This window comes from Cetorhinus maximus, chromosome 2 (genome assembly GCF_964194155.1).
Source record: "Cetorhinus maximus chromosome 2, sCetMax3.hap1.1, whole genome shotgun sequence".
Lineage (NCBI taxonomy): Eukaryota > Metazoa > Chordata > Chondrichthyes > Lamniformes > Cetorhinidae > Cetorhinus > Cetorhinus maximus.
Window position 1 is genome coordinate 11,742,752 of NC_135880.1, and position 24,903 is coordinate 11,767,654.

Consider the following 24,903-nt stretch of genomic DNA (forward strand, 5'->3'; position numbering starts at 1 on the left):
TAAATGGTGCTATTTTAGGAAATGTGGATGTACAAAGGCATCTGGTTGTCCTTGTACACCAGTCAGTGAAAGTAAACAGGCAGGTGCAGCAAGCAATTAGGAAGGCAAATGGTATGTTGGCAAGAGGATTTGAGTTCAGAAGTAGGGATGTCTTACTGTAGTTATACAAGGTCTTGGTAAGACCACACCTGGAGTATTGCATGCAGTTTTAGTCTCCCTACCTAAGAATGGATATACTTGCCATAGAGGGAGTGCAGCGAAGGTTCACTAGGCTGATACCGGGGCTGGCAGGACTGTCGTATGAGGAGAGGTTGGTTCGACTGGGCCTGTATTCACTAGAGTTTGGAAGAATGAGAGGGGATCTGATTGAAACGTATAAAATTCTAACAGGGCTAGACAGACTAGATGCAGGGAGGATGTTTTCCCTGGTTGGGGAGTCTAGAACCAGGGGCCACAGTCTCAGGATACGGGGTGGGCCATTTAGGACTGAGATGAGAAAAACTTTCTTCACTCAGAGGATTGTCAACCTGTGGAATTCTCTCCCACAGAAGGCTGTGGAGGCCGGGTCACTGAGTATATTCAAGAAAGAAATTGATAATTTTTTGGATATTAGGGGCATCAAGGGGTATGGAGAGAAACTGTGAATATGGCGTTGAGATAGAGGATGAGCCATGATCATATTGAATGGCGGAACAGGCTCAAAGGGCCAAATGGCCTGCTCCTGCTTCTAGCTTCTTTGTTTCTATGTTTCTAAAATAATATGGTGGCATTGCAGGGCAGCTACTTAGGTAATGATGCCCACAGTGTGACAGGAAGGGACAGAGTGCACAGACATAAAAAAAGGCAGCAAATAGAGTCAAAGGGGGAAAAAAATGGTAAAAAGGCAAAATTAATGGTTCTTTACTTAAATGCACGTAGTATTCAGAACAAAATAATGAATTAACAGCACAAATAGAGGTTAATGGATATGATCTTATAGCCATTATGGAGACATAGTTATAAGGAAATCAAAGCTGGGAACTAAGTATTCAGGGGTATGTGACTTTTCGAAAGGACGGGCAGGAAGGAAAGGGTGATGGGGCAGCTTTGTTAGTATGAAATTAGATAAGTACAATAGCAAGAAATGATCTTCGATCGGAAGATGTGGAATCCTTATGGGCGGAGGTAAGAAATAACAAGGGGAAGAAGACACTGTTGGGAGTAGTCTATAAGCCCCTGAACAGTTGCTATGCTGTAGGACAGAGAATAAATCAGGAGATAATGAGGGCATGTAAAAAAGGCAGTATATTAATCATGGGCGACTTTAATCTTCATGTAGATTGGGAAAATCAAATTGGCAGAGGTAGCCATGAGCAAAGATTCATAGTGTATTCGGGATTGTTTCCTAGAACAATAAGTTGTCGATCCAACCAGGGATCTGGCTATTTTGGATCTGCTAATATGTAATGAAGCAAGTTTAATTAATGATCTCAGAGTGAAAGATCCTCTAGGAAACAATGACCATAACAAGGTGGAATTTAGCATTCAGTTTGAGAGTGAGAAACTTAGTTTGGAAACAACTGTGGTGAACTTAAATAAGGATAATTACAAAGGAATGAGGATAGAGTTGGCTGAGCGGACTGGGAAAGGAGTTTAGCAGAAAAGACAGTTGATGAACAATGGCAGACGTTTAAGAAAATAGAACCATAGAACACTACAGCACAGAAAACAGGCCATTCGGCCCTTCTAGTCTGTGCCGAAATATTATTTCGCTAGTCCCATTGACCTGCACCTAGTCCATAACCCTCCAGACCTCTCCCATCCATGTATCTATCTAATTTATACTTAAAACTTAAGAGTGAGCCCGCATTTACCACATCAGATGGTAGCTCGTTCCACACTCTCACCACTCTGTGAGTGAGGAAGTTCCCCCTAAACCTTTCCCCTTTCACCCTAAAGCCATGTCCTCTCATGTTTATTTCTCCTAATCTAAGTGGAAAGAGCCTACTCGCATTTACTGTCTATACCCCTCACAATTTTGTAAACTTCTATCAAATCTCCCCTCATTCTTCTACGCTCCAAGGAATAAAGTCCTAACCTGTTTAATCTTTCCCTGTAACTCAACTCCTTAAGACCCGGCAACATCCTAGTAAATCTTCTCTGCACTCTCTCAATCTTACTGATATCCTTCCTGTAGTTAGGCGACCAGAACTGCACACAATACTCCAAAGTTGGCCTCACCAATGTCTTATACAACCTCACCATAACATCCCAACTCCTATACTCAATACTTTGATTTATGAAGGCTAGAATGCCAAAAGCTTTCTTTACAACCTTGTCTACCTGTGACGCCACTTTCAGGGAATTATGTATCTGAACTCCCAGATCCCTTTGTTCCTCCGCACTCCTCAGTGCCCTACCATTTACTGTGTATGTCCTACCTTGGTTTGACCTTCCAAAATGTAACACCTCACACTTTTCCGCATTAAATTCCATCTGCCATTTTCTGGCCCATTTTTCCAGTTGGTCCAGATCTCTCTGCAAGCTTTGAAAGCCTTCCTCGCTGTCCACAACGCCTCCAATCTTAGTGTCATCAGCAAACTTGCTGATCCAATTCACCACATTATCATCCAAATCATTGATATAGACAACAAACAACAATGGCCCCAGTACAGATCCCTGAGGTACACCACTAGTCACAGACCTCCAGTCTGAGAAGCAATCATCCACTACCACTCTCTGTCTTCTCCCACACAGCCAATTTCGAATCCAGTTTACAACCTCTCCATGGATACCAAGTGTCTGAACCTTCTGAACTAACCTCCCATGTGGGACCTTGTCAAAGGCCTTACTAAAGTCCATGTAGACAATATTCACAGCCTTTCCTTCATCTACTTTCTTGGTAACCTCCTCGAAAAACTCTACAAGGTTCGTTAAACACGACCTACCACGCACAAAGCCATGCTGACTATCCTTAATCAGCCCTTGGCTGTCCAAATAATTATATATCCGATCTCTCAGAACACCTTCCAATAATTTACCTACTACTGACGTCAGGCTCACTGGCCTGTAATTACCTGGTTTACTTTTGGAGCCTTTTTTAAACAACGGGACAACATGAGCTACCCTCCAATCCTCCGGCACCTCACCTGTGGCTAAGGACATTTTAAATATTTCTGCCAGGGCCCCTGCAATTTCTACACTAGTCTCCCTCAAGGTCCGAGGGAATATCATGTCAGGCCCGGGGGATTTATCTACCTTTATTCGCTGTAAGGCAGCAAGCACCTCCTCCTTTAATCTCTATATGTTCCATGAAACTACTGCTTGTTTCCCTTCCTTCCTTATACACTATGCCAGTTTCCTGAGTAAATACTGATGCAAAAAAAAACTGTTTAAGATCTCATAAATAGTTATATAATAGTTACATAAAATAGTTCATGACTCGCAACAAAGATATATCCCAGCGAGGAAGAAGGATTGTAGGAAAGGGATAAACCAACCATGGTTAACCAAGGAAGCTAAAGATAGTATCAAATTGAAAGAAAAACATACAACGTAGTAAAGATTAGTGGTAAGACAGAGGATTGGGAAAGTTTTAAAAACCAACGGAAGATGACCAAAAAAAGTAATAAAGAGGGAGAAATAAACTTTGAGGGTAAACTAGCAAGTTATATAAAAATGGACTGTAAGAGCTCCTTTAAATATATGAAAAGGAAGAGAAAGGCCAACGTCATTATAGGCTCCTTAGAGAATGAGGCTCGGCAAATAATAATGGGGAACCAGGAAATGGCAGAGAAGTTGAATAAATACTTTGCTTCAGTCTTCACGATAGAAGACACTAATAGCATTCCAAAAATATTAAATAATCATGGGGCAAAGTGGGGCAAGGAAATAAATACAATAACTATCGCTAGAGAAAAAGTACTTGGGAAACTAAAGGGGCTAAAGGCGGATCAGTCACCTGGACCTGACGGGTTGCATCCTAGGATATTAAAGGAAATAGCTGCAGAGATAGTGGATGCACTGGTAGTAATTTTTGAAGAATCCTTAGGTTCTGGAAAAGCCCCAGAGGATTAGAAAACTGTCATTGTAGCACCCTTATTCAAAAAGGGAGGGAGATAAAAAACAGGTAACTATAGGCCAGTTAACTTAACATCTGTCATTGGGCAAATGTTAGAGTCCATTATAAAGGATGTAATAGGAGAACATTTAGAAATGCATAACCTAATCAAGCAGAGTCAGCATGGCTTCATGAAGGGGAAATCATGCCTGATAAATTTATTCTAATTATTTGAGGAGGTAACAAGCAGGATAGATAAAGGGGACCCAGTAGATGTAATATATTTGGATTTCCAAAAGGCGTTCGATAAGGTACCGCACATAAGGCTACTTAATAAGATAAGAGCTCATGGTATTGGGGGTAGTATATTAGCATGGATCCAGGACTGGCTAACTAATAGAAGACAAGAGAGTTGGGATACAGGAGGCATTTTCGGGGTGGCAACCTGTAACTAGGGGAGTGCCACAGGGGTCAGTGCTGGGGCCACAATTATTTACAATATATATTAATGACTTGGATGAGGGAAATTAATGTACTATTGCCAAGTTTGCGGATGACACAAAATTAGATGGGAAGGCAAATGGTGAGGATGACACAAAGAGTCTACAGAGGGATATAGACAGGTTCAGTGAGTTGGCAAAAACGTGGCAGATGGAATATAATGTGAGGTTATGCACTTTGGTCGGAAGAGTAGAGGAGCTGAATATTACTTAAATGGAGAAAGACTGAAGAAAGCTACAGCACAGGGATTTGGGGGTCCTCATGCATGAATCACAAAAAGCTAGCATACAAGTTCAACAGGTAATAGGGAAGGCAAATAGCATGTTGGCTTTTATTTACTACACAAAACCCTGGTCACCTGGTCAGGAGCCAATTAAAATGCTGTCGTCAGGCAGTTCCCCTTAGTCCAGGACTCCTTTCCAGCACCATCCTGTTCTTTTATGGCACACTCTATTCCAGGATAGCAACATTGTAGATATTCCTCATCCTATTCCAGTGAACATGTCTTTCAAACTGCAGCCATGGTAGTTTTTAAAGCCACAGTCCAATTTTAAAGGCACAGTCCATGAAAAATAGAAATAAGTTCTTTACACATCCTTTACTATCAGGGCTCCTCCTCTTCCTTTTCCACGCTGTCTTTTCTAAACGTGTACCCTGAAATGCTTACTTTGTAACATTGGTCACCTTGTTCTATTGCTTTGACTTTTCTCTTCGGATTCCTACATCTCCGTTCTGCTGAATCCTCCCCCAACCCTTTGTTAATTCAAAGTCCTATCCTGGGCCCTAGTTATACAGTTTACCTGAAAATGATGTGACTGCCAATGTCCTGGGACACCAGCAAGTACTAGCCTAACTTGGACAAACATTGCCGTTCCTTCACTGAAATGAAAACAAAATACTGTCGATACTGGAAATCTAAAATAAAAACAGAAAATGCTGGAAAAACTCAGCAGGTCTGGCAGCAGCTGTGGAGAGAGAAAAACAGAGCTAATATTTTGAGTCCATACTCTTGTTTCTGTCTCTACAAATGCTGCCAGACCTGAGTTTTTCCAGCATTTGCTGTTCCTTCATTGTTGGGTTATTCTCCACTCACACCATTATGGAAGATGAAAAGAACTGCACCAGTTCAGTAAAAACAACTATAAGTTTCTCAAGACTTTAGGAAATAATCCATAAACGTGGCCATTGCTGCATCGCACACAATGAAAAAAGAAATACAAAACCAAAATACTGTGGATGCTGGAAATCTGAAATAAGAACTGAAAATGTGGGAAATACTCAGCAGGTCAGGCAGCGTCTGTGCAGAGAAACAGAGTTAACGTTTCAGGCCGATAACCTTTCATCAGATGAAAGACCGTTGACCTGAAATGAAGATGATCCTTTTTACAAATTTGTGCGTATGTTTTCATCAAGATCCTAATACACCTTGGTGAACTGGGGGTGTATGGTTGTGAGGTATGGGAAGGCCAATGTACAGTGCCTAGGTTAAGCTTTTACCAGATATGCAATGCCTGACCTGGGAGAGATTGATGCCAATACCGAATGTCCAAAATGGAAACTAATTCCATTCAGTAGTGCTAGCAACAGTCAATCTACATCAGTGCAAGAATATTACAGTCACTGTCATGAAAGTATAATAATTTCCATTTTTTTTTTGGCTTATTATAAAGCAGGTTTATGGGGGTAAGTAGTTGGGTCTGTGTGAAATTTAATTACGTTTTGTAGCCCAGCAGACTGCAAGTTGAAGATATCAAAAAAAATAAGGTGTAGAAGTGTCTTTAAAATGTTAAGTAGGTTGGGGTCTTACATACCATGTAAGGTATGAAGGGAATATGCACTTTTAGATAGATGAAGGGAGTTTAAATTTCAAAGAGGTTAATGAGAATATTGGCAACATGAAAGGATTTATATTATGAGAAAGGTAATGTTCCAAAGACATATGGAAACAATGGAATTTACATATTTAAAAAAGAGAGAAATATATATAAAGGAGAATGAGTGTCAGGGGAAGGCATTATGAGATCTAATAGAAGTGTGTGAAGTAGCTTTAATGAAGCCTCTAGCATTTGTGCATAAGCCTGCTGTCTACAGAAACTGAAGCTGGAGAAAGCCATTTTGAATTCCACTGTCCAGGGTATTGTGCTAATTTGCTGGATATGTTTAAAATCTATTTTTGGACTGTTTCCTTAAAGGGGGTGTAATAAGGAGTTGGGTTAATTAGGAATTTTAGGAGTTATTATAGTGGTAATTTGAAGTCCTATGTAAGTGCTTGAAATATTTTCTTTTGTTAATAAATATTTTAATTTAGCTTTCTAAAATATCTCTAAAAGTCTTGGTGGACTTATTACTTCTGAATTCAGTGCACGTATCTCGAAATAAATACAAATTACAAAACCGTTGTGATAGCGCGATCAAGTTACTTTGGCACACAGCATCTGCCGTGTCATAACAGTCACTAATTAGCACTTAGACAAACTTTTCCATACAACCTTATCCTTACACTATAATAAGAACATAAGAAATAGGAGCAGGCGTAGGCCATTTGGCCCCCCAAGCTTGCCCTGACATGCAATAAGATCATGGCTGATCTGCCCCAGGCCTCAACTCCTTTTTCGTGCCAGCTCTTCATAGACCTCAACTCCCCGATATTGCAAAAACATGTCTGTCTCCTCTTTAAATACTTTCAGTGAACTAGCCTCCACAACTCTCTGTTGTGGACATTCACTACTCTCTGAGAGAAGAAATTCCATCACATCTCAGTTTTAAATGAGTGTGTATGAATTGAACTTTTCAAAACTCAGGACAAGCTGACAGCAGAAGTAATAATGTTTTAAGATAGTTTGTACTTAAATTTAGTTATAAGTTGTACATCCTGGTAACTCCTGTCACTGAACCCATTGGAGCAAAACATTTCTATGGTCTTCAGGGTGGGAATCTCCACGAAATGATTGCATCAAGCTGCCTGTAACTAGCATTTTAAAACATAAAACATGTTTACTTGTATTCGGAATTCCACATGTGGAAGAGCATAACTACAAAAGACTGCAGTCCGTCTGCCCTGTCCCAAAAGGAGTGGTTATCCCAAAGGAACTTGCTGGCTAGTGTTAGACTGCCCACAAGTCACTTTGCATTTCATGTTGAAATTACGTTTAGCTAACGTCACACCAAAACACATTGGCCAGAAACTTACCTGTGTCGGGTGGGTGGGGCGGGCACGGAGCCGATTGCCACCAATTTAAGAGGGTGGGTCAATTAAGGCCCGCCCAGCATGACGCACGGCCGGTAGTGCTCAGCACTACCTGTGTGGGAGGGGGGAGGGGGGAGGAGGGAGAGTCAGAGCTTGTGCTCTGTCGCCCATGCGCGTCAAAGAGCGCAGAAATCTCCCCGAGGCATGGAGCTGCCTCAGGGAGATTAAGTACATATTGAAATTTTTTAATAACAAAAGAGAAAAATTATTTACACATGTCCCCTCATGTGACAGCGTCACATGAGTTGGAACATGTTTGTCAATTTAGCAGAATTTATTTATTGATTTTATTAAACCTTCAGGAAACCTCATCCCACCCGTGGATGAGGTTTCCTGAAAAAAGCAAAAGTCGCTTGGGCTCTTCTCCTGCCCGCCAACCTTAAGGCTGGACGGGCAGCGCTGTTAATTATCTCAGTTACTTCCCTAATGGCCTTAACAGGCACGCCCGCTGAACGAAATATCTAAATGACATGCGATGACGTCGGGACGCACGCCCAATGTCATCGCACGTCATTTTGCGCGCCGGCGTGTCGGACCCATCCCCGTACGCCGATGGCAATATTCAGGATATTATTTAACAGAACTTGTATTTAGATAGCATTTTAAAAAATGCTACATGGCACTTCATAAATGGCTTCAGAGTTTGGAATATTTAATTGGAGGCAATTCTGGCCAAGAAGTATTTGATGTCGAACAAGCAGCCTGTTAATTTAGTGACATTGGAGAGGTCGGTAGAGGTGACGATGAGGTAGAGCTGGGTGTTGCCTGCATATATATAAAAACTAATGCCGTGTTTTTGACTGATGTTGCCATGGGACAGTTTGCAGATGAGAAAAAGGAAGGGTCAAGGATAGATCCTTGGGGTACGTCGGAGGTAGCGGTGCGAGACCAGGAAGAGAAGCCATTATGGGTGATACTCTGGCTATAATTAAATGGATAAGAATGGAACCAGGCGAATGCAATCCCAACACACCCAGCTTGGATAATAGTGGAGAGGGATTGGGAGAGGATGGTGTGGCCAATGTGCGAAAGGCTGCAGATGGATTGGGAAAGGCGAAGATGGATAGTTTTTTATTGTCAGTCATATAGGATTGTACCGGGGTGGAAATTGAGTGGAGGTATTCAGACATGGAGTTCCAGGAAAGATATGCACAGATTTGGGAGGTGGCAACAAGTTCAAAGACTTTGTAGATGGGAGGGCATTTTGCAAGGATGGTGTGGTCAAAGGTTGGTTTTTTGAGGAGAGAATAATGACGGCAGTTTTGAAAGAGAGTGGGACAATACCTGAAGAGAAGAACTGTAAACAGTACCAGTTAATATGAGGACTGGGAAAGGAAGTCAGTAGTTTAGTAGTTTGGCAAGTCATGGAAACAAGTACAAGCATTATGTTTTGACTCCACTAGATGGCACCAGTGTGAACAGTGGAATTGACTATTCGTGAATTCAAACATTTTTGTAATTTGGCTTTAGAAAACCATGCAAAGGAGTTTTCTAGTTTTGCTAAGCAGGTGGAAGAACTTTCTAAGGTACCTCTAGGATCCTAGTGTAACTGAGTTATAATGGGCTTATTATGTTTTCCAAATACTTCATACACAGCTTTTATTTTTGTGCTTGTAATATTTCTCAGTATAAATTCTGATCCCTGAGCTATTCCCGTATTGTTGTTAATTAGTGGGTCAGACTTCAGGGATAACTACTTTATATTTCATTTTGTTGGCTGTAATATTGTGCTTTAGGGCTCTGTGCTGCAGACTGAGCCTGTTTATTTCACTTTTCAGCACTGTCGAGGGAATAACTATTCCCAGACATTGCTGAGCTTTTAAAAAAGAAAGCAGCAGCTGTTTTCCTCACAACACCTGAAAGAACTTTCCAGACTTTTGAGAAAAATTTTCAGCTCTCTAATTTGAGTGTAGTTTTGTGTGTAAATATTTTGCTTTCGAATTTTATTTTTAGTGGGAATTGATGACAATCCCTAAACCAGAAAGTCATCACAGATATTGACTAAATGGCAACTGAGTTAACACAGGCTGTGTTGAAGAATGATAAATGGAAAGCATCAAGAACTGCTCAAGAAACGGGATATCTCATGAACACCACATGAGATATCTAGTTTTCATTACAAATTGTGAAGGCCAACTTTCCCTGTTTTCTCCCCATTCTCCTCTTTCTCCTCCTTTCACTGCCCTGTTTTCATTGATTAACTTAAATTTTGTCTTTCTAGCTTTTTTTTTTAGAAGTTAAATTTTAACTGATTACATTTTTCCCATCTGTCCCTGCGATGAGTAGTTTAACTTAGTATCTACCAAAGCATATAAAATGTAATTTTAAAGGAGAATTCTAAGGGCATGCAGCAAATCTAGAGCAACACATTTGCTCTCAAGCATTAGGGGGAAAAACATCACATTTCATAAGCCCGCAGACAGGGGTTGTGGTTGGGGGGTGGGGGGATGGTGTGGGGAGAACAGAGGTGTGCAGTGGATGGATGTTGGTTGTCAAGATGTAAAGTAGAAGCTGGGATTTGTTCACCAAATTGTTCAAGAATAATTTGACTAGAAAGTTGTGTCAAACAAAAAGTTAATACTCATTTTGCATTGGATAGAGTAATCAGTTGGGTGTGTTTATATAAGGAATGCAGAAAGTTAGCATGCAAGTACAGCAAGCAATTAGGAAGGCAAATGGCATGTTGGCTTTTATTGCAAGGGGATTGGAAAAAGAGAATAAAGAAGCCTTTATACAGTTGTTCAGAGTTTTGGCAAGGCCACATCTAGAATGCTGTGTGCCGTTTTGGTCTCTACCTTTAAGAAAGGATATACTTATTTTTGAGGCAGTGTAGTGAAGCTTCACTAAGTTGTTTGCAGGGATGATGGGGCTGTCCTAGGATGAGAGGCTGGAGTTTAGAAGAATGAGAGGTGCTCTCATTGAAACTTACAAAACTCTGAAGGGGCTTGATAGGGTGGACGCTGAGAGATTGTTTCTACTGTTCGGGTAATCTAAAACATGGGGGCATAGTCTCATGATAAGGGGCCAATCATTTAGGACAGAGATGAGGAGAAATTACTTCATTCAATGGGTTGTGAATCCTTGGAATTCTCTACACTAGAGCGTTGTAGATACTTCATCGTTGAATACATTTAAGGCTGGGATAGACAGATTTTTGTGGTCTCGGGGAATTAGGGGAAATGGGAGTGGGTGGAAAAGTGGACTAGAAGCCCAAATCAGCCATGATCATATTGAATGGCAAAGCAGGCTGGATGGGCTGTGTGGTCTACTTCTGCTCCTAGTTCTTGTATTCTTTTTTGCGAGTCTTTTCTATGCCATGCACCATTCCAAGTGGAGACAATGGACAAGCAATTTTCAGTCGTAGAAATACCTGGAAAAACTCAGCAGATCTGGCAGCATCGGCGGCGAAGAGTACAGTTGACGTTTTGAGTCCTCATGACCCTTCAACAGCACGCATTTCCACCGATGCTGCCAGACCTGCTGAGTTTTTCCAGGTATTTCTGTTCCTGTTTTTGTTTTGAATTTCCAGCATTCGCAGTTTTTTGTTTTTATCAATTTTCAGTCATCCCTGCTGATAGGGACCACTGAGCTGTTTGCCACGAAGTAAGAATGGCAGGATTTAACTTGCCATTTGTTTTTCCTAGTCTGTATAAACATGTTTTTATCTTCTTCTAGAAGTTTTAGATGAGATTAAAAGTTTGCTATATGGGGGGTAGCAAGTAAGAACCTGCACCTTAGTATGCTGCAGCACAGCACACCACAGCCACTACCCCAGTATGGAATAAATTAATCATTGCACTTTTTAAAGTTCTTCTCTGGTATAATGTACATAAATGTGTGTGGTACAAGCTAGTTCTTTTCCTTTTGGTGCCTTAGGCTCTCCATCTAATTGTTGCATTTTGCCTTTCATCAGGGCCTGGTAAAATGTGACTTATTTTGCTGACTTTTTTAAATGCTGTTCCATGATATCAATTTAAATTCAGTGACTTATGGTCCTTAACTTCCTCAGCTTAATATCCCTTTCTATTAACTCAATAGAATGAAATCTATTTAGAGAAATGCTTGACATTTATTCTAATATTTCTCATATTCTATAGCTTTCCTGACCAGTATTCTATTGTTTTTAATATTCCGCTCAGGACACAGTGCTAGCTCAATTTGTACTTTAGGAACAATCTTTTTTTTGTGCCCTTATCCCTGTGACCCTCCATTGTTGACTACATAGCTTATTTTTCTTGAGGTATAACTGAGGCTGTTCACTTCAGAACAGAGGAGATTACAGGATATTTAATTGAGGCATTGAAAATTATGAAGGAATGAGGCACGGTAGACAGAAAACAGAGTACTTCTAATGAGTGAGGGAATGTAAATATAAAATTCCAACATTCAGACAACGATGGACAGGAATAGACCCTCTGACCTGTTAAGGCGATTGAAACTAGTTCAGGAGATCACTTTGCTCCTGCTAATTCTAAACAGTACCTATCTTTTGTACGATGTTCAGCCCAGCCAGAAAGAGGACCTGCTCTCGCTTGAAGATATTCAGCGATTCAGTGTCCACCGCCAAGGCAGTAGCCTGTTCCAGAGGCCCTCTATTTCCTGGGAAAAGAAACACCTCCTGACATCAAACCCAGATCTAGTCGGAGATTAATCACACCGAGGCATCATTTCGTATGTAGAAACCCCATTTATTACTTGTGCACAAGGGAGACAGCACAATGAGAGCTACTGTACAGTCTCGTAGCAGAATACATGCAGACTTGTTAAAAGCATTTTTACAGCCAATCAGTAAGTTTTGCAACAAACCTATCTGCTTATTTGTATAAGTTAACTGACTTATTAGTCAGTAAACTTCCATTTCCAGTAAATTTCCATTTCCCTCACAACAGATGTTTGGTTACGCAGTTGCTTATCACAACCCTGATTACATTTGGCCTGAGAAAGAACAAAATGGAATGTCTTAGGACTCATCCTACAACTGTGGTCAGACAAGATGATATTCTTCTCAAGGTTGTAGTATTTTTCTCTTAGGCCTAGGCATACAATTCAACTTCTCATTAACCCTTCCAGCACCAAATGGGATCCCTGCAGTTGCCTAGGCCACCACACTTCCCTCCCTTTTGTCCCAAAAGGACAATCCACCACCCTTAGCCAAGTTCTATGTATCCTAGTCGCCGGGCTTCATGCTCAGTGGGGTCCTGATTCCTGAAGAGAGGGAGGGAATAGTCCTGGCTTGCCACCAGGACTCTGGAGGTTTTGTAGTCAGCAGACAGGGTGGATGCAACAGAGGACGAGCTGGATAACAACGTACAGAACAATGAGTAGGGCAAGACCTATGACAAGGTATTTGAGGAGGGTTTTAAAAAGGCCCCTAAACCACCCGCTGATGTTAGGGAGCCACCCTCACCAGTCAAAGGATGGGAAAATGAGTACAAATCCAACATTTAGTTTGATTGCATTGTGAGGCGACGGCCTGCATTCATTGAACCGCGGAATTGGTAGTCCATGCCCCTGCAAGGGCCGCGCAGGACAGGATCCAGATCAAGAGTCCACATTCTGACGGCTCAGTCAAGGTTCCTGCTCAAGCACTTTCATCCGAGGCCAGCGTCCGCTTGACGTGCGAGGCGTGGATCCACAAGGGTCGTGCTTCAACCTTCATGGGTGGTGAGCAGGACTTGGAAAGGTCCTTCCCATCGAGGTTCCAAACAGTTCTTTCTCCTGAAGGTCTTAACCAGGACTAGGTCTCCGAGCTGGTCTTGATGGTAATCTTCAATGGTGGGCTTTTTCTGAGCTTTTTTGTCTTTCCACCGCCCCAGTAGACTGGGGGTGGTATGGGCAGGAAAGATGATGGTTGCATTGTAAGGCCTTCAGCAGTTCCTTTATCACTTTAGCGATAAAATGAGGCCCGTTATCACTTGATAAAATCTCTGGTATCCCAAAGCTGGGTATGTATTCACGCAACAACAATTTTGCAACAATAATAGCATCATTTTGTCGGGTGGGATACGCCTCCACCCATCGCGAGAACAAACATACTATAACTAAAACATAATTATATCCCATACATTTAGGCATTTGTATAAAGTCTATTTGTAGATGTACAAACGGGCCCCATGGCTGGGGGTCCCATACCAGCAGTCACTGTGGGCGTCTTGCCTGGGTTACATCGTTGACAAAGCAGACATTGTGAAGCTATTTTAGTTGCCATGGCGAAAAACCCAGGCGCAAACCACATCTGCTGTGCCATTCTGTTCATCCCCCCTTTGCCCCAATATTTTCTACTCTATATAATGTCCTGCCGGTTGTTGACATAGGTATGACAGGTATTACTAATACAATGCCTATTAGCATATTACCATTCACTATACATTCAACATTCATTCTATATACGCGTGTCAAACCTCTGAGCTGGCAACCGGTCAAGTCATGATTCTTGTGTCGTGAGAGATCCAATAAATGCTCATTAGTTACCCATAAAGGGACTACCCCTTCATTAATCTGTCTTAAATTTGTTCGGGCTTGTTCCAGTGCCCAAGATCCATAGGTGCTGCATACATAATTTCTACTCGCTTCATCTGAAATATCTTTCCCTACTTCAATTAATTTATTGATAGTCCCTGCATGACTTTCGAGCACGGTAGCCAGGCTTTGGATTAACCGTGTCACGTCCTGGTCCGTATCTAATTGGGTATCCTGGATCCCCTGTCCCCGCTCTAGAATCTCCTTAAGCTTAAAGCTCAGGGTACGGACCTTCTGGTCAACAGTTGCCAGGTTCTGAATTAACCAATGATGTAGATATTCAATGATATTGAATATCGTAGCGGCATCATTTATCAGGCTGCGCTTAATGCGGTTCCCTCCCAAGCCTGATCGCATCTCGCCATTGAACTGAACTGCTTCAGTCATCACTTGGTGCGTCAGAGCCGTATAGAGTGCTTGGGTATGGGTTGAGCACCACTGGGGCGGGGCAATTCCGGATATGTTCAATATGGGTACCAGCTCGTGGTGTACATTATCATACAAAACTTTTGACTAACCAGCACCAAACCATTTGTCGGTCCTGGATGTATAGTTGGACAAGATGGGTCAGTTGGTGTGGTTTGAGGGGCTTCAATTATCTCTACTCGGACTGTGGAAGTAGATGTGGAAGGTGGCTGGGTAGTGGCGGACCTCACATGTCCGATCTGAAACAAACCCTTACTACAATTTGAAAGTACTTGTTCTCCTACCGTTACATTTATCATTCCCCGTTGTGTGTCGCATTCGGCACTGTCCGTGCTGTATATTTAATTTAGGCATTGAAAATTATGAAGGAATGAGGCACGGTAGACAGAAAACTTCTAATGGGTGAGGGAATGTAAATATAAAATTACAACATTCAGACAATGATGGACAGGAATAGACCCTCTGACCTGTTCAGGCGATTGAAACTAGTTCAGGAGATCACTTTGCCCCTGCTAATTCTAAACAGTACCTATCTTTTGTACAATGTTCAACCCAGCCAGAAAGAGGACCTGCTCTCGCTTGAAGATATTCAGCGATTCAGTGTCCATCGCCAAGGCAGTTGCCTGTTCCAGAGGCCCTCTACCAAAGTTCCTCCTACGGTGCGGGATGAGCAGTGATGATCCCCGACCTTGTTGCCAATACTGATACGCCCACGACCAGGATCGTAGATCTGTGGAGACATTAACATCGGCTCCCATTTTCCGGGTTACCGCTTGGTCAAATGTGATATATCTTTAACTGTGTGTAATGCCTCCATTTACTTCCCGTTCTCATATCTACAAGTGCGCATGTATCACCTGTCATAATTACCTTGTATGGTCCATGCCTGTTCACTCTGAGCTCACTTTGACCATCACCTTATTCCCCACTTGGTCCATAATTGCACTTTGGATTTGCCTGTTTCACCTTAATCACCTGTCGGTCTCTGACTTCCTTCCTTTTAGTGGTCCTACATCTCCCACTCCTACTATGATTCCCTTGGGTAACTGCATTGCTCTCCTTGTCATTGTTTCAAATGGGGTGAACCCGACGGTCCTGCTTGGGGTAGCCCTAAGGTGCATTAGAATATTGGGCTGTTCCCTGTCTTTTGAATTGCTTTTGTGATTGATTTTTTTTTTTAAGTTCAGTTCATCCTTTCCACCATCCCTGAGCTCTGTGGCTGGTAGGGAATGTGGAATTTCTGTTTAAATTTAAATTTATACATTTCTTTAATGACTCTTCCTGTGAAATGAGTTCCCTGATCTGAATCCATCTGGATAAGCACCCTCCACTCCTTCCAGTCTACTGTCTCCTGCTGCTGTCCCACTTCGGACCTCAATTCCTTAAACTGCCAACACAACTCTACAGTGCACCTTCTTATCCTATCTTTTGATGGCTCAGTATCTTCACTTCCAGTGATGGTTCTCTCTGTGAGCTGCTTACCTCTGTCTGTCATCATAGTGTTAATCCTGTGGTCTTACTTTTTGTAGCTGGCAGGCACATTAACATAATCAGTAATACATCTGTTTAGCCTTTTTCCAGCTTTCCCTTTACCTGTATCCATCTTGTGGTAAATTGTTGTTAAGTATTATTTCTTCTTACAGTTCAATTCCTGAACTACAGATTCCACATAGTTTTACTTCTAAGCTTTTTTTCCTTCTGACCATGATCATCCTAAGATTCTCTTGAGTTCAGTTTCTCTATTGTCAACGAGGATCTCTGTCTCTAGATCTTTGCTTATCTCCCCCTGTGCGTTTCCAATGTCTCAGTTGATGGCCAAATTATCAAATTCACTTCCCTTAAAAAGTTTGTATATTGTGTCCTCTTTCCCTAACTCATTCTCCTACTTGCCTCATACCATTTTACACATGCAACAGCTACCGTCTTATCTTGTTCAGGTTGCCTGGAGAGACTTTAAAATAAATAAAATATTCTCATAACAGTTTTAAAAACAGAAATCAGATGTTTTGCTTCCTTATCATCTTCTCAAACATTTTATTGTCTCAAAAGTAACCCACTAAATTGTGTCTGACCCGTTTCTTTTAGAATTATCCCAGATTCATTAACTCCGTCAAAAATTGGATTTCTGCCAATTTACACTGCACTTTACATCTCAAGCTTGTCCCAAATTCAAATTACAGTGCTGCTGGGATGCAGATTTCCTTTAATATTTAATTAATCTCTTCAAAAGAACCCCCTTTTTATCCATTGGAACCATCTAGACTGTGTGTTATGACTTTTGGTTTTCCTAGAATCCTTCTGAATTTCAAGTAATTTTTTTTTCCCTCAGAATTTTAGAATACCAACTTGTATGTATTAATCCCAATCACCTTGGAAGCTGATGAAGAGGGTTATTCTTTACTAGTCTGCAAGGGGGTGGTACAAGGGTTGGTTCATCTCAAACATAGGCAAGCCCTGTTTTATCTTTACACTACCTTCAAATTGCGATTTTGCCAGAAATCTCAACTCAAACCTTATACTCAACTTTGGAATGTTTGAATAAACTTTTCCTTTAATCTAATATGGGGCTTTTGACTCTAAAGTGCTCAACCACACACACAAAAGACAATTTAGGGACGAAAACACATTAAAGCTCACATATAAATGTTTCCTTGCACACAAATAAATACATATATAAAGGTATGTATTTATATTCCTATAATATTGAACTTAACTCTAAACGAAGCTTCAAGTAGCAGTGGGGGGAATAAAGGGATCTTGAAGGCTCCACCTATAGGGACAATCAAACTGACGAAAGCTCACATTTCCCCTGCTACTGCCTGTCAGTGCTTATTAACGCCCCTAGGTGTACCCCCCTTTTCTCTTTTTCTCTCTCTCCAGCACAAACAGCTCTTGTACCTTAGATCAATTCATTTTTTAAGTTACATGAAATTCAGTAGCGGACCTTTTGGGTCCCAATCAACCTTAAAACATATGCTAAGCGACATTTCTATCCCGATTAAAAGTTCCATCTGGTGGGAAGCTCTCTCCCTTACCTTGGGTCCACTTAACCCATTCAGAAACATGTTAGACACTTTCAGGTCCATAATGGACATACATATAAGCATTTGGGGTTCCCTTTGGAGGGGGAACCTGGGGTTTCTTTGATGCCATATTATCCATTCTCTATCTAATAACTAAGAAAGGCCAGTCCTTGGCGGGTCCCCAGCCCGCAATGTACTTTCATCAATCAGCCCACTCACGCTCAAGGGGGTCTCAGACCCCGAGCCGCAACCACGCACACACACACTCAGTACCAACTCCAGGGGCTACCAACCCCGAGTATATCCTAAACTCCAGAGGCTACCGACCTTGAGTATATCCTGGCCAGAGCGGTCCCGGACCGCGACAACTAATCTCCTAAATACTTAAATAGATGGCTTCTACCCTAATAGTCAGTCACAGGCAGGTGAAGACAGATCATGGGTCAACGAACCCCAGAAGCCCAAATCGGGCTGCCGTGGACTGAGGAGTCCTTGAACCGCGAGGTCCTAAAGCTGGCTCTCCGTGGCCCAACCCTAGGGGTTAGTCATCTCGGTGGGACCTCCAAGAAACTGTCGGAGATTAATAACACCGAGGCATAATTTTGTACGTAGAAACCCCATTTATTACTTGTGCACAAGGGAGACAGCACAATGAGAGCTACTGTACAGTCTCGTAGCAGAATACACGCAGACTTGTTAAAAGCATTTTTACAGCCAATCAGTAAGTTTTGCAACAAACCTATCTGCTTATTTGCATAAGTTAACTGACTTATTAGTCAGTAAACTTCCATTTCCAGTAAATTTCCATTTCCCTCACAACAGATGTTTGGTTACGCAGTTGCTTATCACAACCCTGATTACATTCGGCCTGAGAAAGAACAAAATGGAATGTCTCAGGGCTCATCCTATAACTTTGTTCAGGCAAGATGGTATTCTTCTCAAGGTTGTAGTATTTTTCTCTTAGGCCTAGGCATACAATTCAACTTCTCATTAACCCTTCCAGCACCAAATGGGCTCCCTGCAGTTGCCTAGGCCACCACAATCTGTTCATTTATAACTTAAAATTGTGACCCCTGGTCCTCCTTAACCTAATTAATTGGAATAAACTATTGTGATGCAATAATTTTTATGAATCTTGAACGACTTATATGCCCTAAATCTAGCTTTTCTAAATTGTAGATTCCTAGCACTTTTAGCTTGATAACCAAAATGGGCATTAGTTTAATTTTTAAAAATTCTTTCATGGGATGTGGGCATCACTGGCTAGGCCAGCATTTATTGCCCATCCCTAATTGCCCTTGCGATGGTGGTGGTGAGCTGCTGCCTTGAACCGCTGCAGCCCATATGCTGTAGGTACACCCACAGTGCTGTTAGGGAGGAAGCTCCAGGATTTTGACCCAGTGACAGTGAAGGAACGGCGATATATTTCCATGTCAGGATGGTGAGTGACTTGGAGGGGAACTTCAAGGTTCCATGCATCTGTTGCCCTTGTCCTTCTAGATGGTAGTGGTCGTGGGTTTGGAAGGTGCTGCTTAAGGAGCCTTGGTGAGTTTCTGCAGTGCATCTTGTAGATGGTACACATTTCTGCCACTGTTCATGGGTGGTGGAGGGAGTGAATATTTCTGGAAGGGGTGCCAATCAAGCTGGCTACTTTGTTCTGGATGGCGTCAAGTGTGTTGTAGGAGCGGCACTCATCCAGGCAAGTGGGGAGTAATACATCACACCCCTGACTTGTGCCTTGTGGATAGTGGACATGCTTCGGGGAGTCAGGAGGTCAGTTACTCTTCGCCGGATTCCTAGCCTCTGATCTACTCTTGTAGCCACAGTATTTATATGGCTAGTCCAGCTCAGATTCTGGTTAATGGTAACCCCCCAGGATGTTTATAGTGGGGGATGCTGCGATAGTAATCCTATTGAATGTGATGGGGCTCTTAGTGGAGATGGTCATTGCCTGGCACTTGTGTGAAACATAGAAAATAGGAGCAGGAGTAGACCATGGCTGATCCTGTATCTCAGTGTCATACTCTGGTGCTCTCCACATACCCCTTAAAGTCTTTAGTGTCTAGAAATCTATCTATTTCCTTCATAAATATGTTAAGTGACTTGGCCTCCACAGCCTTCAGTGGTAGAGAATTCCATAGGGTTACCACCCTCTGAGTGAAGAAATTTCTCTTCATCTCAGTGCTGAATGGCCTACCTCGCATCCTCAAACTGTGGCACCTTGTTGTAGACATCGCTAGCCAGGGGAAACATTATCCCTGCATCCAGCCTGTACAGCCCTGTCAGAATTTTATACATTTCATTTGAGATCCCTCTCATTCTTCTAAACTCCAGTGAATACAGGCCCAATCAACTCAATCTCTCCTCATATGACAATCCTGCCATCCCCGGAATCAGTCTGGTGAACCTTCGCTGCACTACCTCTATGGCAAGTATATACTTTCTTAGGTAAGGAGACCAAAACTGCACACAATACTCCAGGTGTGGTCTCACCAAGGCCCTGTACAGTTGCAGTAAGAAAGACATCCTTGCTCTTGTACTCAAATCCTCTTGCAATGAAGGCCAACATACCATTTGCCTTCCTGATTGCTTGCTGCACTTGCATGCTTGCTTTCAATTATTGGTGTACAAGCACACCCAGGTCCCTTTGTACATCAACGTTTCCCATCCTATCATATTTTAAATAATGCTCTGGCAATTTGCATTTCCTACTGAAGTGGATAACTTCACACTTATCCATGTTATGCTGCATCTACCATGTTTTTGCCCACTCATTCAACTTGTCTAAATTGTTTTGAAGTCTCTTTACATCCTCCTCACCAATCTCATTCCCATCTAGTTTTCTGTCGTCAGCTAACTTGGAAATATTACATTTGATTCCCTCATCTAAATCATTGATATATATTGCAAATAGCTGGGGCCCAAGCACTGATCCCTGCGGTACCCCACTAGCCACTACCTGCGACTCCGAAAAAAGATCCATTTATTCCTTACTCTCTGTTTCCTGTCTGTTAACCAATTCTCAATCCATGCCAATAGATTACCCCCAATCCCATGTGCTTTAATTTTGCGCACCAACCTCTTATGTAGGACTTTATCAAATGCTTTCTGAAAATCCAAATACACCACATCCACTGGTTCTTCTTTATCTATTCTACTCATTAAATCCCCAAAAAAACTCCAGCAGGTTTGTCAAGCATGATTTCCCTTTCATGAATCCATGTTGACTTTGTCTAATCCCGTTGATATTTCCTAAGTGTCCTGTTATCACACCCTTTATAATGGACTCTAGCATTTTTCCTACTACTGATGTTAGGCTAACCAGTCTGTAATTCAATGTTTTTTCCCTCCCTCCTTTTTTAAATAGTGGGGTTACATTTGCCACTCTCCAATCTGCTGGGACTGTTCCAGAATCTACAGACTTTTGAACTGTGGAGACGAAATCCCACCTTCACATTGAAGATACCCTCCATCGTGTTCCGTGGCACTACCACTGTGCTAAATGGGCTAGATTTTGACCAGATCTAGCAACTCAAGGCTGGGCATCCATGAGGCGCTGGGGGCCACCAGCAGCAGCAGAATTGTACTCGAACACAATCTGTAACCTCTTGGCCTGGCATATCCCCCACTCTACCATTACCATTAACCCTGGTTCAATGAAGAGTGCAGGAGAGCATGCCAGGAGCAGAACCAGGCATACCTAAAAATGAGGCGTCAACCTGGTGAAGCTATAACACAGGACTACTTGCATGCCAAGGAGCATAAACAGCAAGTGATAGACAGGGCTAAGTGATCCCACAACCAATGGACTATATCTAAGTTCTGCAGTCCTGCCACATCCAGTCGTGAATGGTGGTGGACAATTAAACGACTCACTGGAGGAGGAGGCTCCACAAATATCCCCATTCTCAATGATGGAGGAGCCCAGCACATCAGTGCAAAAGATAAGGCTGAAGCATTCGCAACAATCTTCAGCCAGAAGTGCCAAGTGGATGATTCATCTCGGCTTCCACCGGAGGTTCCTAGCATCACAGATGCCAGTCTTCAGCCGATTCGATTCACCCCACGTGATGTCAAGAAACAGCTGAAGGCACTGGATACTAAAAGGCTATGGGCCCTGACAATATTCCGGCAATAGTACTGAAGACTTGTGCTCCAGAACTTGGCGTTCCCCTAGCCAAGCTGTTCCAGTACAGCTACAACACTGGCATCTACCCGGCTATGTGGAAAATTGCCCAGGTATGTCCTGTACAAAGAAAGAAAGCAGGACAAATCCAACCCGGCGAATTATCGCCCCATCAGTCTACTCTCGATCATCAGTAAAGTAATGGAAGGGGTCATCAACAGTGCTAACAAGTGGCACTTGCTTAGCAATAACCTGCTCACTGACACCTAGCTTGTGTTCCACCAGAGCCACTCAGTTCCTAACCTAATTACAGCTTGGTTCAAACATGGACAAAAGAGCTGAACTCCCAAGGTGAGGTGAGAGTGACTGCCCTTGACATCATAGAGCCCTAGCAAAACTGGAGTCAGTGGGAATCGGGAAAAACTCGCTGCTGGTTGGAGCCATACCTAGCACAAAGGAAGATGATTGTAGTTGTTGGAGATCAATCATCTCAGTTCCAGGACATCACTGCAGGAGTTCCTCAGGGCAGTGTCCTTGGCCCAACCATCTTCAGCTGCTTCATCAATAATCTTCCTTCCATCATAAGGTCAGAAGTGGGGATGTTGGCTGATGATTGCACAATATTCAGCACCATTCGCGACTCATCAGATACTGAAGCAGTCCATGTCCAAATGCAGCAATACATGGACAATATCCAGGCTTGGACTGACAAGTGGTAAGTGACATTCCTGCCACAAAAGTGTCGGGCAATGACCATCTCCAATAAGATAGAATCCAACCATTGCCCCTTGATGTTCAATGGCATTACCATCACTGAATCCCCCCACATCCTGGGGGTTGCCATTGACTAGAAACTGAACTGGACCAGCCATTTAAGTACTGTGGCTACAAGAGCAGGTCAGAGGGTAGGATTCGTGCGATGAATAACTCACCTCCTGACTCCCCAAAGCCTGTCCACCACTTACAAGGCACAACTCAGGAGTGTGATGGAATACTCCCTACTAGCCTGGATGAATGAAGCTCCAACAACACTCAAGAAGCTTGACATCATCCAGGGCAAAGCAGCCCGCTTGATTGGCACCATATCCACAAACATTCACTCTCTCCACCACAGATCACGGCAGCAGCAGTGTGTACCATCTACAAGATGCACTGCAGGAATTCACCAGGCTCCTTAGACAGCACTTTCCAAACCCATGACCACCACCATCTAGAAGGACAAGGGCAGCAGATACATGGGAACACCACCACCTGGAAGTTTCCCTCCAAGTCACTCATCATCCTGACTTGGAAATATATCGCTGTTCCTTCACTGTCGCTGGGTCAAAATCCTGGAACTCTCTCCCTAACAGCACTGTGGGTGCACCTACACCACATGGACTGCAGTGGTTCAAGAAGGCAGCTCACCACCGCCTTCTCAGGGACAACTAGGGATGGGAAATAAATGCTGGCCCAGCCAGCGAAGCCCACATCCCGTGAATGAATAGAAGAAAATAAACAAAGAGAAACCTGATTTTGCTTTATTCAGGGCGGTAAGCGGAAAATCTATTTTAATCATGTTGGTTGAGGGATAAATGTTAGCCAGTCAATATGAGAACTCCATTGTGCTTCTTCGAATAGTGCCATAGAATCTTTTGTGCCTTCCTTAACTGAGGATCCTATAATCCCTCTTGACAGCTCATCTGAAAGGCATTACCGTGTCAACTTAGGTTATGTGCTCAAACCTCTAGAGCAGGCCTTGAACCCATGACTTTCTTACTCAGAGGCGAGAGCTGAGCCAAGGCTGATACTTCATAAAAGGAAACCTTCACCAGCTTTTTCCCCCCCAAACCTGGAATTGATCAGTAAAATTTTAGATTGGGTAATTTAGGACAAAATCAGATTTGAATTTGGATATAAAAGCAGAAAAGCACCACTCCCCTTCATTCTGCACAATCAACTCTTTGGTCATTTAATCTTTCCTTTCTTGCATCCTAATACAGGCCTACTCTTTTGTTCTTTTTCCACCCTCCCCCATTTCACCTGCTTAATACCTATTGCATTTCTAACTTTTCCCCATTCTGAAAGGTTAATGATCTGAAACATTAACTCTGTTTCTCTCTTCACAGTATTTTGCTTTTAAACTTGCATGCTCCAGTTCTGTTTAATGCAGCACTACATACAATGCAATTTTCCTCTAAGTTATTATGGAAGCTCTCTTTTCAATTTTACAAATTACAGTACAAAATTGATATTTTATTTCATTTTTCAGGGCACAAAGTTTTCTGGAATTGCAGTTGGATTCCCACAAGCTTCCCAACGTTCCTCTGTTAGACGATCATATGGAAGATCAAAACGTTTCAGCATTACCCGGTCCTTGGATGACTTAGAGGTAAGTTTAAAAATTCCATGGTCCGTAGAACTCTGTGGCCCGTCGCAGATGTTAAATATTTTGACAATAGTCCAAATTTTAACTCCCAGATGTAAAACTGGGGGAGATGCAGAACTACTTGGGAGTCTCAGACAATCTTGATTGCCGGGCCTCATTAACATCCCATCAGATAGAGGCCAAACTTGAGAGGTGGTTGGCTGGCAGACACAGATCAGGCAGGCTAGAGGCAAGTCATGGAGGGGAAGAAGTTTAGTTAGTTCCTATGGCTTGGGAACGTGCGGAGATTAGCAGAGTTTTGCATCTGAGAAGGGAGGGGAGTCTGGGGTGGCAGAGGCTCAGAGAGGTTTTTTTAAAATGTTGTGGTTCACTAGTTGTCTGACAGCTTTTAATGGTCAAATCGAACACCGGTTTCCAATTAGTGCATGTAAAATTGCTGTGAGGTGGTATTGAAACTGAAAAAGCTCTGCTCAGTTTTAGCTCCTGTTCTTCCTGGTTTTTGCTGGGCCCATTGGATTAAACTCTTTCCTTTCATGTACTATAGCCACCAAAGCTGTCTCATTTAGACCGCAAATCTCTTCATTGAGGATCTTAGCAAAACGTTGCCAGTGTTCCAATTTAAATGTTTAGAAACAAATCTTAAACAAAAAATCT

General features: G+C 42.5%; 1 protein-coding gene across 1 annotated transcript in view; it reads left to right on the forward strand.

Moving 5' to 3' along the window:
• Positions 1 to 24,903, forward strand: part of rgs12b (regulator of G protein signaling 12b) — a 246,381-nt gene that overhangs the window by 39,574 nt on the left and 181,904 nt on the right. The window contains exon 3 of the mRNA XM_078556924.1: positions 24,133 to 24,252. Coding sequence (XP_078413050.1) covers positions 24,133 to 24,252 — 120 coding nt within the window. The remainder of the gene's footprint in view (positions 1 to 24,132; positions 24,253 to 24,903) is intronic.